The following is an 18,137-nucleotide window of genomic DNA, read 5'->3' as shown; positions in this document are numbered from 1 at the left end:
TAAAATTAACTTATGCCTGAACTTAGAATATATATATATATATTTATATATAAAAGTATAAATTAGCTGAATTCACCGTTGAGGAAACACATAACACATTTTGATATTTTATTTATTGTAAGAAGGGGGAGCATGGACACAAGAAAGTATCATGTACAAATACTTTGATAATAAGACAAAATATTGTGGTTAAATTCTGTACTCCTACTAAAAGTAAAAAGGCAACTTAAATCTAAGACATACAATTATACGGTGTAATATAAGACTACATGCAAAGATGTATTTAAAATGTTTTAGGTGTATATATAAAAAAATACAATACTATAAAGAGCTGAGCAGGATGATTTCATTCAATTCAAACAAGCATTTAGAACTAATAAAACAAATACATAGCCCTTCAAATTAAGAAATGAGTGGATGCTTTTTTAAAAACGTATTAAAATCTATTAAAAAACAAAACACAGCTCCACTGGTGGTCTGCTGATAAACCTCACATTATCTGTTCAGAAAACAGCCTGTAGTGTCAAATGTGCACACATACAATTCATCTTTACACAGGAAAAGTGCCAATGGCAAGAAATCAAACCAAACAGAATGAAAGAAATTCTTTGCCTTTTTTAATAGCTATGTTAAGTTTTGGTTTCTGTATTAGCTGCAGTATTTTCCCTCCTTTTGTTTCCAAAGGCACTAAAACAAAGTAAGCAAAGATTTATTTTTACTGTAATGGAGACAGCAGCTCCCACAGCACTCTCACATTGCCCTGAACTTGCAAGCATTAAAATGTAGTAAAATCAAATGTAAACAGACCAGGACCACACTTAGGAGTGGGAGAAATGTTTGACAGCATGGAGTGCTGCATACATAGATGCTGCAAAAGACCACATATTGTCATTCTCAGTTAAAACATTTTTTTTCACCAGATAATTCAAAATCAGCTGGACTGATGGTGAATGTTTGGTAATAAAAGGTTCTCCAAATCGATAAAAATGGACAATAGCACAGAATTACTCCTCCCTTTTTCTCCAAGGGGTTCCCTCACACTGTACAGTATGTATATTAGACTCTCTGCACGTGTGGACAGTGACTAAATCCAAAACAAGAAACCAGCCTTGTGTAAATAGAATCAACACATGTATTCATCAGCTCTTTAAACTGACAAAAATCAAGTGAATTAGGGTCTTTGCAAAGAACAGAATCATGGGGTCGGACTAAGATAACTTTCACATTTTAAAAGCACAAAAGGGTAATGAGACAAATGAATACAAAAGACTGATATGCTGCCAGCAGCATCTTCTAGTCAGGTACTGTATGGAGTTAGCAGGGGTCAAAAGACTGAAAAGGGGAAAGACTAACATGCTAAGATAAGGACCAAAAATAAGCAAATATATGGCTGTGTTACAGAATAACTAGTTCAACAAAAAGCCTATGTGCACTAAGTGATATGTTGCTATTGCATTTTATAAAGACTTTTTGGCTCCGTCTCCTCTATTGAATAGACTAACAGACAACCACCAACAACTAATCATTCCACATTTGTAGATGACAGTCACACATCTGTCTCAAGTGACAAAAAGGTGCAATGCCTGCATTTAACTTTGGGTATGTGTAACGGTTGAATAAGTCTGTCACAAAACATCTCCTTAGAGGACCAAGGTGCAGTTATGTTTTCTCACATATTCAGTTATCAGTCCTACCTTTACAAACTACTGTAGTATGTGAAATTAAAATACTGAAACAATATAAAGAACCCACTGTATCAAGTGTGCTGTTTTGTGGAGCTATCATCACTGGACAGCTTACACTCACATCTCTACAACATTTTGCCAAAAAGGTCAAAGCCTGCAAACGGTCCAAATAACAGCTCTGAGGCAATTTTGGCTCATGTTTCTCATTAAATATGTGAAGAAGTGTTTTTTTCCAGATCCGACTAGTAAAACAGTTTTTCTATACATATGTAGCTCCATTTTATTTTAGGTCAAAGTAATTTTCAGTCATGCCAGCAGATGGCATTAAGAGATGATCTCCAGTCCTTAGGGGCAGAAAAGTTTTCAGTTTTAAAGAGAGTAATATTCAGTCAAGTTACCCAACCATCCAAATGGTGACCAACCTGAGTTTTAAACAGAATGCATTCACACACAGAGGATGATAAAAAAATATGTCAACCCAGTCATTATAATCACTAGATTTAATACAAATTCTCTTTAATGTATCAGTAATTTGCAGTTAAAGAAAAATATTGCTCATTAGTCAATAAGAAAGGCTTCTGACTGTCAGCTGTCAGCTGACAGCTAACGATTTTCTGTTTCATCTTAGTCTGGATCCTTTTACCTTTGGGTGAATAGGTTGATATTCTGGTCTGGACTCCGAGATGTGACTGTCTTCTGCAGAACAGATTACAAAAAGTGCTCAGCTGTGATGACCACACTAGAGCTGAAGGTGAAAATGGATCTTCTGAAGACCATCGCTTGGCTTCACTTTCCTGCTCCTCTACAAATTCAACTTCCTCTCTCCTCCTTTCCATCAGTCTCCTCTCTGCACTCTTGCTTGCTTTATATTAGTGTGGTAGCGGAACAAGGATCTCGACGTAATTGAGAGGGAAGAATCCTGACTGGCCATTCAGCATGCCCTCGTACCAGTTCTCATCGATCTGATTGGTCAGGGTGATGATATCACCCTCATGGAAGCCCAGCTCCCCCTCATTTTCTGGTTCGAAATCATACAGGGCTTTACAGCTCGGCTGCTCCGGGGCTGAGAAAACAAGGAGTGAAAAGAAGAGGAACATGAAAAGGAGAAAAACACATTTTACAACAATTCAGGATGCCCAATGACACGTTAAAGATCCAAAGCAGTGGGAGTTTTAGTAAAAAGTTGTCAGACAGTGTGCTGTTAGTGTAACACTAGTTTGTGGTACAATCAAATCAACTGCAACCCAGCACTGCAAGCAGACACGGAGACCCAAAACCACAACATCCTATGACATCAGCTTTCTGTGTAACTGTTCTCCCTCCCTCCCCATACTTTGTTTCTTCTATCAAGCTATTTCTGAGTGACCTCACATACATCAGCAGACGAGAGAGCGGCTCTACACACTAGCCTTTTTTTTTGTCGCCAAACAATTTTCTCATTGTATCATGTTCACCCAACAGACTGCTGGGCAAACTGGAGATGGGGAAAGCTTTGCTCAATCATTCTCTGTGCCTGTATCAATTTACAGAGGCACAAAACAATTTTTTTTTCAGAAACATACAGTAAGTCTCACTTTGTGCTGACAGTCCTGAAACTCTCTCAAATTTGTTTAAAAACTAGCCTAATCAAACCCCAATTTATAAAGAACCCACTGTGTCAGACCCTTTGTTTTGTGAAGATATCGTTATCACTGGACAGCTTATACAATAAATCACAAAGAAAAAAAAAAGGCTGATTTTGATGCAGGCCTTTTAAATCTATAACAAATTCAGGCAGGCAGTATTTGTATATGATAAGGTGACAAATACATAGGACTATTTTAAATTATACAAATTTCATTCAGTGACTTTAAAGAAAAAGCCACAAGAGACATGCATTTTGTCAACTCTCTAACATAACCAGTTATGATATTAATCTTGCATTCACATAACAAAGCAGGGGAGCAGCTTACAGGGGATACAGCTCTTTAATACATCCTAAAAACTACTATCCTAAAAACTAACTGTAAGACCATTACAAGACCTATTATAATAAATAACATTTGTGCCTTGTGTGAAGCATGTTAGTTTGTAACCCTGCCATTGCACTAGACCAAACCCTGATCTAATAGCAGCAGGATGGAGTGCTGTGTGTAGACAGTGCAATGCTCACATACTGTTGTAATGTCAACTTTCCCCAAGGAATTTAATGACCTTCACTTTACAATGGTGTAACGTAAAGGTATATGTATGTGTATAGATAATATATAGGACAGGAAGTCGAGTTCTGATTGTGTCTTTAGGAGGTATAAATTTACTGCTTGTTTAAATCAAGTTGCAAAACCACATGCATGGTTTCAACTTACACTGAACTACTAATTATCGATAGAACCTGTAAAAAGCGACTTACACCACACTACATACACGTCACACCAGAAGTGACAAACACAGTGGACCATTTCAAGTCCACACAGTCACTGAAACTCACACAATCTGGGTTTCCGAAAGGACAATCCCGCCAACAGAAAAGACCGCTCTGATGAAGCCACAAGAAAGAGGAACAAGGTCACTTGGAGGCTAAACAAGATGGTAGGTCAGGATGTACAGTCAAATACCTTTCCCTCTTACAGAGAAACACACATATTCAATTTTCTCATGATCCATGACTGCATGCATTCCAGAGAAACATTCAGTGTATGTCATCATTTACAAAGCCCCAAACACAGAGGAGCACGCTGAATGTTTTTCACATAATTCTGCTCAGTGGTGGATCTGCTGCAGGTCTTGAGCAATCATGGCAATGGGGGCAGATTTTTTCAGTCTAGTTTGTGTCAGATTTCTATGAATGCAGGCACACTACTTCTGGATTTCACCATCTTCTATGTGTGTAGAAACAGCTGGATGTTGTGTTGCATTTGGACCTTGTTATTTTGTCAAGACGCCATCTGATGTCTGGCACCAACTGTACATTCAGCCACTTAGTCATTCTGATTTTAATAGTTAATTTTGATCTTACTCATTTGTTTACAGCAAAATTACAAATCCAAAATTACAAATCCACATCACTGTCACTTAGAAATAAAAATAAATACATTTTTGAGGTGCAATTTATTACCTGAGATGCGTGAAGGAGGAGGGGCCATTGAGGTGGAGTAGCCACCATTTGAATGATTGTTGTCTCCAAAATCAAAGATAGGTTTGGGTTTGGGGGTGTATTCCCGTCTTGGTCGAGACTGAGCCTCGCTCATCCTGTTCAAAATGATAAATTAGTTTTGAGTGTTACATTTCAAATCCACCACAACAAAATACACAAATGTCTTAAGTTCTTGTGACCGAACCAGCAGAAAGCTGAACCGTCAAATGTGGCACACATTGGCAAGTAAGTGTGTAGGTGTGTGTGTGTGTCAGGTTTCATTGCTGCACCTGTCTCTGAGTTTGTCAGAAAGCTCTTCAAGCACCTGCACGGCCTGTCTGTGGTATTGCAGCTGGGACTCCACCAAAGACGAGAGCTGACTCACCTGCTCTATCTGCATATATGCACATATAGACACAAATGTCACACAAACAGGATAATCAATGTCTCTCTAAATTATAACCACTTCTAAATTTCAGATAATAAATAATACTCTTAACAAAATCTGTAGACACTTTCTGATAATATGTGGACATATGTTTACTCCACCTTGGTGATATATTATTATGAAGCTAATGTTTGATAAAAATGTAGACATCAACTCAAGATGTCAAGTAAACATAAGCCAAAGATTATTTTGTGTTATTTCTATTTCCAAGATCAAAAATTATCCTGCATTCTCTAATTTACTGATAAACAATTTCAGTAGCTATGGCAAACAACACAGAAAAAGCTGGCTCTGATACTGCTCGTGTTCTCACACTCGAAAAACTTCTGATTGCATATGTGATTGTCTTAAAACCCCAATTCCACAAAAGACGTGAAAACTTAGCTAAAAACATTGCAAATCTCATCAACCCATATTTTATTCACAATAGAACATAAACAACATATCAGATGTTGAAACAGATATTTTACCATTTCATGGAAAATATTAGCTCATTTTGAATTTGGTGGCAGCAACACATCTCAAAAAAGTTGAACGAGGGGCAACAAAAGGCTGGAAAGGTAATTGCCACAAATCAAAAACAAATAGAGAAGCATTTGACAACTAATTGACCTAAATGGCAAGAGGTCAGTAGCATGACTAAGTATTAAAGGAACATCTCTGTGTGCAAGGGACAAGGCCAAAGGGCAAATCTGGATGCATGTGATCTTTGGGCCCTCAGGTGGCACTGCATTAAAAACAGACATTTATTCTCTACTGGACATCACTGTATGGGCTCAGGAACACTTCCTGAAATCACTGTGAACACGGTTCGCTGTACAATCCACAAACGTAGGTTAAAGCTGTATTATGCAAATAAGAAGCCATATGTAAACACGAAAATGTTCTGAGGGAAAATGGAAAACTGTTCTGTGGTCAGATGATTTAAAATTTCAAATTCTTTTTCCATCATGGACGCAGTGTCCTGCGGAAAAGAGGAGAGGGAAACCAACTTGTTATTAGTGGACCGTTCAAAAGCCTGCATCTCTGATGGTATGGTGGCTGCATTAGTGCCTATGGCGTGGGCTAACTAACACATCTGGAAAGGCACCATCAATGCAGAAAAATGTACATAGAGGTTTTAGAACATATGAACATATGATCCCATCCAGACGTCTCTTTCAGTGAAGGCCTTGCATATTTCAGCAAGACAAGACAATGCTAAACCACATACTGCATCCATTACAAAAGAATGGCTTCACAGGAGAACAGTCCAGGTGCTGAACTGGCCTGACTGCAGCACAGACCTTTCACCAATAGAAAACATTTGGTGCATCATAAAACCAAAAATCCAACAACAAAGGCTCAGGACTGTTAAGCAGGAGAATCCTGCATCAGATCAGATAAGAATGGGACAACATTCCTCTCGTAACCCTCCAGCAACTGATCTCCCCACTTCCCAGTCATTTACAGACAGTGGTTAAAAGAAGAGGAGATGCTACACAATGGTAAACATCACCCTGTTCCAACTTTTTTGATGTGTTGCTGCATTCAAATTCAAAATGAGCTAATATTTTCCACAAAATGATAAAATGTCTCAGTTTCAACATCTGATATGTTGTTTATGTTCTATTGTGAATAAAATATGGGTTCATTTGATTTGCAAATCATTGCATTTTGTTTTTATTTATGTTTTAGAAATCTTCTCAACTTGGTCGGAATTGGGGTTGTACATAATATTTTAACCTCAACATTTCTCTTTAGGCTACGGTCTGTGTTGTCGGATTCAGGATCTCAGCCTAAATCTGTCTATTTTATTTTTGCTCTTTTCAGCGAAAGTTGCTTCGTTCATAAAACGCTGGTCAGTATTATATTTGTCTTGGCAGTGGAACATGCAAGACTACAAATCTTCTTGAAAGACTCATTGAAAGTCTTTAGTTTAGTTGTGTTCACACTTTGATTTAGAGTATTGTTGTCTGCCAGTGTCAAAGCTTAACTTTGCAGTGGATTGGTCAGGAATTTACTGTCCAGCAAGTCACAGAAGAACCCGTTTAGTACTCTATTGGGTACTCTTTATCAGAAACTAGTCCAATGTAAGGACTTGTACTCAGTGTTGGAAAATGTGGTATTGGCACATCCCTAACTGGTATATACAGCTTGTCCTAAGTATTACATTTTCCCCCTCAAGTGCTGTGCTGTAGAATAACAAGAGATATTCTGATATTACCATAGGTACCCGAATTTTCACTAAAAGCAGTCTAAACAACTATTATGCATGACATGCTAGCATCAAAATTGTTGTATTATCTAGTTTTAGTTGAGACTGAGGTGTTGCATAAACACTTTGAACACTAATCATTTTGGAGGACACAGTTTGTAGTGCTGGTAAACTTTGGTACAGTAAAATCCTGGCATCTAAGTGTAAACACGATGCCAATCTACCTTCCTTGACTACAGTCGTGTTAACCTGCAATTTAGTACAGGACAAACAAATGCTCTACCTCCTAAATGATGATATATTAACTGTTCAACTGTAGCCATTTAAAAGAGTTGTTTATCTATAGTGCCAGTGTTATTATGCCCAAAGGGTGTGTTTCATCAATCTTTACAGGTGTAATTAATGGAGAGCGTGTTTGCCCTGAGGGTGTGTACTGGACAGAGGTCTTCCTTTGATAGAGTGAAGCTTAGGCAGTAGTGGCACATTGTGTGACAAAAAGCCTAGCCTGAAAATAGTTGTAGTTACATTTTGTAAGGTTTAATTAATATGAACATATTGGGAAGTGGAAATGTTTCTGTTGATATTTATATTACTAAGAAGCTTCCTGAATCAGTATTTTAGGCTGCGTATTTGAGGCATGTCAGCGTTCTTTTTTCACTGTGTCCCCATTTGATAAAATATAATAATGCTGAAATCTTATATAAATAGGGGTGAGATCTGTCTTAAAATGATGTTTTAGAGGCCACATACTACAAAAACAGACGAATAACTAAGCCCTCACATCAGTCTCCAGGAGGTTGTACATGCTAGTCTCAGCCACGTCCTTTGACTCATGAAACTTCTCCAGGGCCTGTCGAACCTCCTCATCTGGGATTTTGCCCTGGCGCTTTTTTTTGTAGTCGTAGTCCAGACGACGGCCTTCCAGCTTCTTTAGGTGGTGCTGAGAAGGAAAGATCCATGCTTATTTGAACAAACTGAAGAACAGTTTATTTCCTTATCATAAAATAGCATGTCAGTGTGTCAGATACCTGTATCTCTCTGAGGTCTTTGTCACAGAGCCCTTGCAGTGGATCAATGAAGTTCTGTTTGACATCAATGTCTAGAGAGTCTTTAACTTCTGCCAATCTCTTCATGGCCTCTCCTACATCTATTAGAGCTCCACCTGAACCACAGAGAGGGATTAATTTGCTTAGTGTCTTAAGTTGATTTATTGTGCTGTCCCACAAAATATTATCATTATTCAAGATCAACAGCTTTTGCTTTGTCCCTTCATTGGTCGCCACAGCGGAACATGTTCCGCACGTTGATTCGGCATGCGTTTTTACGCCGGATGCGCTTCCTGCCGAAACCCTCCCATTTTTATCCGGGCTTGGGACTGGCACCAAAGTTGCCCTTGGTGGCTGGGTGGGGCCACAACTGGTGGGGCGGGATTCGAACCCTGCTGCCTTCTGCATCCCAACCAAATGCTCTATCACTGCTCCACCAGGCCCCCAGAATATTATCAATCAAACTACACAAGCACAATAGTAGTGGAGTACTGTACATCAAATATACTGAAAGCATTTTATACACGGTGTAAATAGTTGTACTGACATCTGACAATGGGCAGTTTACAGCACTTGGACAGAACCATGTGCCCATCAATACTAATAAGTATACACACAGACACACAGATGTTACCAAAGTTAGTGTCCTCCCCCAGCTCGCGTCCATACTTGGCCATACACTCTCCTAGCAGCCCTTCGGCTTGAGGATAGCCTGGGTTCTTTACCTGACCACGGATCTTAGACATGGTGTTCAGCATGGACAGTTTGGCCCGTGATGCTGCAGAACAGAAGTTTAACAATATTTAAGCAGAGAACTTAAACTATTTATATACAAGCATTAAAAAAAGGTTTTCCTCTCACCAGGGTTGGGCTGAAGGTACTCAGATGTTTTGGAAATCACCTCCACTACTGCTTTACTGGTCACATCTACTTTCTGCAAAATACAGAAAGCTCACATACATCACAGTGTACACAGACCTTCAGTTATTAAACTGCGACAGGCAAAAGAAATCATCTGTTCAAGTGTCTGCCAAACACTGCTTGTATGTACTGGTTTATACACATAGTATTTTTAAAATTCACCTCAACCAGTTACATGCATTAAGCATAAGCATATGCATATTAAGCTACTGTTACAGCTACTGTTACTTGAGCATGGTATTCAATATACGGCAGTGTATGCTTCACGTCAGCATGCTGTCCTGCAACCAGTGTTTTTATTTTATTCTCTGCGAATAAATATGACCTGACGGAAAAAAGTTCGTTTTTAAAATAATAGGAAACCTAAATAATGCAGGTATAATTGTTTATTGAATCTGCACATTGGTCTGAAAAGATTTTAGACCATTCCTCCTTATAGAACAGCTTTAACTCTGGGATGCTGTTGGCCTTCTGCTTCAGGTCATTCCTGAAGTTGGCAGGATAAATTGAAACATTACATTTCAGCTTTGATCATTTTGAAAGAGCAACTTATGTGTTTAGGGTCACTGTCTAGCTGCATTGTTCACGATCTGTTGACATTTTCCTGCACCTTGCATGTTTAACCAGATTTGATAGTCCCACCAATAATGGCAGGATGTCCTAGTCCAGAGGCAGCAAAGCAGGCTCAAATTACAATACAATTTTTCACAGAAGAAAACATTTTGTGATGCTGGGATGCAGAGGTTGGTTGTTGCTGGTTTGCTCCCTGCAATTCTGCCATAAACAATAATTTTGTTCAATGTTCCCTTTATGGTGGACTCATGAAAATTCATAGCAGCCACTATCAAAGACCTTTGATTTCCTAGATGTTAACCTGGAGTTTCGTGTGACCTCCTGAAATATTACACACCTTGCTCCTGATGTGATCTTTGTAAGGTGACCACTCCTGAGGTAGATAACAGTAGTGTTCAACATTCTCCATTTGTACACAATCTCCCAGAAAGTTTACTGGTGGAGTACAAACTCTTTGGAACTTCTACTGCAACACTTTCAAGTCTAGTGACTATCAGCAACTCTTTTTCTAAAGTCTTTCTTTGATCTCTTAAAAGATTATCCAAAGAAAACATTCCTTAAGACAATGGGACAAGTGAATTTATGTACACTTGAGGTTTGCATCCTTTTATTTTCAAATGTCAAAAAAGTAAAACAAAGATTTTTTCCACCAACATAATATTTAATGCACATTCAACTGGTACAATTGTTCTTTCATCATAAAGTACATTTTACTTAACTTAATAATAATATAATAAACTTAATAATATATAATACTTACAATTAGGGCTATCCCTAATGATTGATTTTGTCAATTAATCTATTGATTATTTTCCCATTAAGCTTAATATAGCGAGGACTACTAAAAATAAAAGCATAACGAACAGTTATATCAGTTGGAATAGAATCTGATATTAGGATTGATTAGTCAGCTGGCAAGTTATTTCATGTTACGAAACTTTTTTTTTTCTATTATGTGTCAACCCCATTAAGTTTATTATTGAGGACTGGCTACATATCATAATCTCCTGTCTGCACTACAGTTCAACAGCAGCACAAAAAATAGTCTCCAAAACTGAGTCAACTTCTCTGAGTCGGAACATAAACGTAACATTATCATCTTCATAAAGGAGAGTTACTGCAGGACTGTTGGATTGGACTGATGTAGTTTGAGCCCAATAAATGTACAACTGAGTGAGAATTTATTCATCCATATCTACAACAGCAAAGTCACAACATAGGCTCAATAAAAGCTCCTTAGTCAAACTGAAACTGTGTGAATTTTAAAAATAATGAACATGAAATCAGCCCCTATCACTGATCCCTGTCCTGAACAGTTAGTGCATTAAGTGCAGCACATACAGCTTTACATAACTTCCAGCTATAGGTGTATGTAAGCTTCTTTATTTGTAAATACATATGACCTGACGAGAAGAAAAAGTTTACAGTTTTTTTAAACGAAAAAGGAAACCTAAATAATGCAGGGATAACTAAATGCTTCTTTAGTTAGTCACACTGGCTTGGAGAGATTTTAGACCATTCCTCCTCATAGAACAGCTTTAACTCTGGGATGCTGTTGGCTTTCTTGCAAAAACTCCCTGTTCAGGTCACTCCTAAAGTATGCAGGATAAAGGTGACCATGACTCAGCAAATTAAAACATTACATTTCTGCAATTTGGTGTGTTTAGGGTCACTGTCTTACTGTACTGTCCTTGATCTGTTGACCTTTTCCTGCAGATAAAATGTCACAATTGCAATTCATTGATGCACATTAGGTTAATTGACGTATTTACTTCTACATGTGGCCAGAAGTAACCAGGAATCAAACCAGCTACCCTGGAGTTCATAGACAACTGTTTTACCAAAAAGTAATAAATAACTTGGCCCACTTATCAGTTTCTCTTTTAAGACCACAGAAAGATTAATCTCTCACCCGTTCCAAGTCCCTGAAGTCATCATCTAGTTTAGTTCCTTCAGCACCTCCAACTTTCTCACTTACCATCTACAGGGAGAGAGAGAGAGACAGGGAGATAGGAGAGTGAGAGATGAGGGAAAAGGCAGAAAACACAGTGTGCAAACTAATTAAAGCTTCCCAAGGTTTTGAATTGAGTGGGAAACAAGCTTAGCATTATATGTAATTTTCATATATGTGTTTTTTCTGTATGTATGTGGGAGCACAGCATATGGCAAACGACTAAAGTGGGAACATAAGTGAAACAAAGCCCTACAAATTATACAAAGAATAAAACACTGTTTAAAAACTAAATGTGTTTATTTTACACTTTGCCATGTGTAAATGTGTTGCACTAGCTAAGTCCCTTATACTGTCAGTGAAGACAATGTGGCAAAGCCTAAGCAAACTAAAATGTGCTGATTGAAAACATGTGCACTTCCAAGAGAGCTTTCTTGCATGCTTTCTAACTAGCCCAAGAAACAGAAAACAGACCCTTTTCCCCCCCCATGTACAGAATTTGTGAATTGTTTATAGCTACCTCCTTAAATTCAGAGCAATATATATCAAATAAAAAGGATATTACATTCTATACTTGAAATATGTATGTACTGCTGATAAATGTTGAGTTTCTCCTGGTGGAATGAGATGAAAAATAAATCCCATCACCACCAGCAAGAAATAGAAATAGAAGGCAAAAACAGACTGAGCCTGCAGAGAAGCCTATAGACAACTACTGGGAAGAAAGAAGTGAACTACAATGACTCATTTACAGTGAAAAGTATTTACAGTGCTTCTCTATGACATTTGCCATACCAGAAATAACACTTTCCTTATATAGCTGTTGATGACCTTATTGTGACTGGCTTTTGTAAACAACATTTTGATGAATGAGAAACCGAGTTTGTTTTATTAAATTTGACACCAGTACACAAAGGCTGGTTAATTTAGTACTTGGAGATGCCAATATACTTCTAGCTAACACAAAATCTCCTCAGCAGCAGTGTCTTCATAAGGGAACTGCTGAATCTCTGGTTTATGCAGGAAGCACATGATAAAAAGCTTTGGGGTATCTGATTAACAAGTAAAGATACAGTCTCAACTCTCAACTCAACAAATTCTCTACCTCTAAGGGGAAAAAAAGACTGCACTCCAAGCTGGTTTATCAAAGTCTTGTGAGGGTTATGAATTTGATCGATGATAGGGTATTTCACTGTTTTTGCAATGAACTACTAAACTGGAGATTGGCATATTTTCTTAAAGTTTAAACTGAAAATTCTGTTAAGATGAAAAGTGATTATTTTATATAATAATAATTTTATATAATAATAATCTGCTGGTCACTGTTGTACTGCATGCAGTTACTGAAAACATTAAAGTTCTTATACAGTGAAACATCTTATTTACATGCACACAGTCTCAAAGAAGTGAAGCCCAAGAACATCCACGAAAGATTATCATGAGGGCGTTCTAGTATAAACAAAACTGAGCTATGCAGAAGAATCTTAATAACTATCCTTATTAATCATAATGGTTGGGTATTCATTAAAAAGTAATGCAATCACACAAAACATGATTTAATTTCACTTGGCTTCAGATGATTTGAAAATTGCGGACTATGCAGTGGTCATACACACAGGCTTAGCTATTAACAGAGTAGTAAAAGAAAGACTGAAATTAGTAGCCTAATGTAGATTTATTATATATATTTTTAAAAAGCTGCATATGAAAATTACCTGGTTAACATTATTTGGTGGATAAAAAACAATTTTCTTCAATATTTATGAGACTTTCGCAATATTGTCATTGCAGCATACATAACAGCCTTTTATGTAATGTAATGTACGTTAGCTTTATTTGAAAAGGCAAAAAGAACCCAAATAGAAAAAAGTAGGTCAAACTGGCGTGAGATCTGTCACCAAAGTCACAGACAACCACGCTGTGGTTTGCTCATATAAATCGTGTTACCTGGTTGGGACATAGAAAGTAATGGTGCAAAGCTGGTTGGCATTTTTGATACAATACATCAATGGGACAATATTTTCCCAAGCCCTTCATTGAAATTATTATCAAATTATTAGTCATTTGCAGTAAGTCTATTAGGATTCATTCAGGATTTCACCCTTGACATCATCATCACTAGAGCTGGATAATATGGATGAACTTCACTGTCATGGCATAAGTAATTTTATGTCATGTATATAAGAGTTATTCAAAGTTGTGAAAGTTATTGGAGGCATTAGTAAAAACTGAGCAAGACAGGATTGTCTGTGTTTGGCTATTCCAATAAATTACACACCCCTTAAATATACAACATTGCTAGGAAGATTTAGAAAGTTTACCAAGTCAAATTCATATACCTCCAATTCTCACAGTAGATGCTGGTATATATCTTCCTTTAAATCTTCATTAACCCAGTTAGCAGCACCTGTAGCATGCTGTCAGTGGCTTTTAAGACAATCATCCTTTCAGCTGCACCTGTATTATGGCTCAATTTAGTCACAGTAATAATTCCCAAAATGGGGATTAAATTGTAGACTGATTGTCATTCCTTTATCTGGTTTAATCCCAGATTAGGTCTGCAGTGACCTCTAATCTACTTTTAATCAATATATATATATATATATATTAAACTAATCTCTGTTCACTTTCCTCTGTTTTAACATCCAATAGGACTAACAGCCCAGAACAATTAAACTGTGCAGATTTTAAAGAGGCATGTGCAGGGTTTCAAAACCTATGCTTCGTTTAAACAAAGTTCACGTATTAAATTACACGTTACATGTAATGTTACAGTGAAAATAAAAGATAAAATTATAGTAAAAGATACCACTCGATATCACCATTCATTCTATGGCTATGGTTTCTGGTTCGGGTGTACATTACCTTCTTGTAACAGTCTAACTTGTCCCTGACCTTTTTGTGTGTTTACTGCTGTTTGCGCTGGGATTTAACTCAAGGTAAGCAATGTTAGGCTTCACAGTAACTACAGGCCTTGGAACTTGTGTAACTAACGTAAATGTAGTTTTAAAAAAATGTTAATATTTGCTTTGTGTCTTTCAGCATAAAACAACTTTCTAGCTAGAAATCACTGCTTGACCTTTTTGATGTTGTCAATATGAGCCACGACATCATTTCGAAAACATGCTCTAGATCCCCCCTAAACGTAAAAATTTCAACATCAAAGATTTTGCATTTAAAAGCATATCAGAAAAACTAATAATAGTGGACGGGAGATAATAAAAGAAAATGTGAACTACAGGGTACAGATATGATTTCCACTGCATACTTCCTGCATGCCTTCAGTGCAGGAAATCGAAGGTATTTCAAGTGTTATTGACTCTCATGGCGTTTTGGCAAGAAAAGCAGCTGCAATGCAGTCAAATAAAGGGAAAGCTCAATCTTTCCAGCATCTTCTCTGCATTGTTACTTAGTTCACCTACTCCTGCACTAATCCACCTTTAACGTTACTATTGACCTTCCCTACCATCAGCCCCAACAAAGCTTAGCACCACAGTTTGTAAATAGTGTTATTTCTTTCTACACAACTCAACCAGCAGGAATTTGAATCTGTTCCTGACAGGAAACTGGGGCAGAAACCAAATGTCTTTCCTGCTTAGATCAGCAGGGGTTGGAGACTCTAGTCTTTCTCAACCGTCCACACCCTGAGACTGAGAGAGCACACACATTCACATCGATGTTCGATCACCACTTTCTATCATTTTTACCCAGCAAGCAGAATGCAGTGGTAGTTGAGTTTTCCCCCCACAGCTTCCTAATAAACAGTCATCTGATTCTCTTACCAAGAGACACACAGCTTAAAAACAAGTCTTTCACAAATATTCATTAGTAAATCGTTTTAAAGAGTTTTACAGCATTACGAATGAATTAGAAAGGTCTTCTTCCCACTATCATATTGCACACACACATTACTTTTTGTGCATTGTTTATTTTTTCCGGGCTCACCCGGATAGTCCCTTGAGCAAACAGAGTTCATGTTTACCGCACGACGTGTACATTTCTACTTAAATCTGATGCGATAACGTTAGTAAATGTAAAGCACACAGTGTCAAATACCTATAATCGATGATCGTTACCGAAGAACACCGTTACATCGCTGCCATTAGTGTTAGCTCAAGTTCCGTTCACTAGTTAGCGCCAGTTTAACAAAGCAAACCTTAGAAATAAAAATATGTTCTTAGATGCTTAAGTTGAACACTAGCTTTAAAAGCAACCGCACACACTGTAAATAAAAGCAGCACTGACATTGTACACACTCACACAGAGGCAACTATAAACCGTTTGCTACTGCTGCTAAACGAGGCTAGCTGCTAACCGTGACAGTTGCTAGCCGAAAGAAAGTTTTTTTCAAACCTGGCTGGCTTTATAAAACTGCTTCTTCAAGCCCGCTACAGACATCTTGAACCCAGACTGTCTTCAAGTTCCGATGACGACGTAAATAAGTCTGGATATCAGTAAAATTAGCGATGTAGTTAGTTAAAAAGGGACCAGTGTAGCAATGTTTAGGAGGAATCATAGGACTGCACAGCCGTCACTCCGAGTCGGGACACGCCAACTGACCACGTCCACGTCTAGGGCGATTCTCCCCACTGTCACTGTAGGTAATTGAGCAAAATTTGCTAAATACACTAAAATCACACTCGTGTTGCATGCAGTAAAACCACGAAAGATCTAGAACTTCGATCACGATATTATGGGCATTAAATCTGCACCAGTCGCTTTGAAGAAATCAGTTTACTGTGTTTATAAAGTAGGCGCCGTATTTTTGTTAGTTAGTGAGCACTGCCCCCTGCTGGACACAAGGGCACAAATCCGTCTGCCAGCTGCAGGACACATGTTCACGTTCTCAGTCTTACGTCTGGAAACAGGTCAAAAATGTACGCACCAGCAGGGGTCGAATATGTATCTACTAACTTTTAATAAGGGTACATATATATTTTTACTCAAGTACTGTACTTAAGTGCCAATTTGAGCTACTTTACATGAGTATTTTCTTTTCATGCAAGAGAAAGTATTCCAATTTTTCATATGATTCATTGTTACAAACTAAACAACCTATAAAGGTGAATGTATAAATTGAATGGATGTATGGATCAGAGTAATCTATAAAGATATATGACTATTTTATAATCATACAAAATAGTAATTTTTAATTTAAATTTCCCGGTTAATCTTCTCAAATCGGTGTTTCTTTTCTCTTGAATTATATAAATGTTTAATTAATTTGAGATTGTGATGTGTGATGTAAGTTTGCATTCATGGGCTTCTATATATGTGTAGATGGGAGAGAGATAGAGAGATGTCCTGGCATTGGGATGTTTTGTTGGAGATATGTAGAGGTCACATGCAAAACCCTATAATCTCAGTTTGCATATATTCATTTATTAATTTTATTTATATTGTCATTTTTTGTTTTTATCATGTGTAGCAAGTTTCCCCATTGCTATATGTTTCAAGTCTGGGATACCTGAATACATTCTTAACAGCAGTAGTTAAATTCCCAATTAATCAGCTTGAGTAAGAACAGAAATCTACAACATGGTGATGATAATCTACAGCATTTTTACAATAACACAGTAATCCAATAACCCCTACATTTAGGTTGATACAGTGATAAATGTAAAACAAGAGCTAGTTTAAAGTTAAATTTTTTATTTCTAAAGTTAAAATTAAAGATAACCTTGGTATATTTAACAGCCTAAAATGCTATGAAAGTAAGCAAAGTATGTTGCACATTGTAAGTCTTTAAAGTGTGTAAAGTAATCCATTTAAATGAGATGACAAAAATGCATTTTTGCTTTAATTCTTTTGCCTCTTTACTATGTGTTTATTTGCCAACAAATGACATCGTCATAAAGGTTACAGTGATAAAGGTAAGAAAATGCAATAAGATTACTTAATAATGTAATGAACCTTCTATTTTGTTTGGGCATGGAATATAAATAATTGGCTCATCTGTGCTAATGTGCTAATGTTAGGTGCAAATTATAAGTTAAAGACACAATTAGGATTTTCTTTCATTGTAAAAAGACTTTTATTACATTTTTAAATCCACATATATCACCATTGTGCAATAACACTTAACTGTGTTTAAACCTCTTAGGTTTTGTGTTCATGACATATCATAAATTATTTCTTATTAAAATCTAGATTGATTTAACAATAATTGTAAAATAGAGTGAAAATATCATAAACAGAAGGATC

General features: G+C 37.1%; 1 protein-coding gene across 2 annotated transcripts; it reads right to left on the bottom strand.

The window, feature by feature from the left end:
- Nucleotides 1-94: 94 nt before the first annotated feature.
- On the bottom strand, nt 95-16,667 carry sh3gl1b (SH3-domain GRB2-like 1b). 2 transcript variants are annotated; one of them, XM_067512680.1, is made up of 10 exons: nt 16,287-16,667; nt 11,895-11,963; nt 9,350-9,422; nt 9,123-9,266; nt 8,471-8,604; nt 8,224-8,382; nt 5,088-5,191; nt 4,780-4,913; nt 4,153-4,200; nt 95-2,748 (listed from the first exon to the last, which is right to left on the bottom strand). In XM_067512680.1, exons 1-10 carry the CDS (start codon nt 16,329-16,331, stop codon nt 2,555-2,557), a joined length of 1,104 nt encoding a protein of 367 aa, XP_067368781.1. In that variant the 5' UTR covers nt 16,332-16,667; the 3' UTR covers nt 95-2,554. The 2 variants fall into 2 exon arrangements, with proteins under 2 accessions (XP_067368781.1, XP_067368782.1); XM_067512681.1 differs by lacking the exon at nt 4,153-4,200 and having other exon boundaries at nt 16,287-16,664.
- Nucleotides 16,668-18,137: the final 1,470 nt, after the last annotated feature.

Source organism: Channa argus, chromosome 8 (genome assembly GCF_033026475.1).
Source record: "Channa argus isolate prfri chromosome 8, Channa argus male v1.0, whole genome shotgun sequence".
In the NCBI taxonomy this organism is placed as follows: domain Eukaryota; kingdom Metazoa; phylum Chordata; class Actinopteri; order Anabantiformes; family Channidae; genus Channa; species Channa argus.
This window is presented reverse-complemented; position numbering and strand designations above follow the sequence as displayed.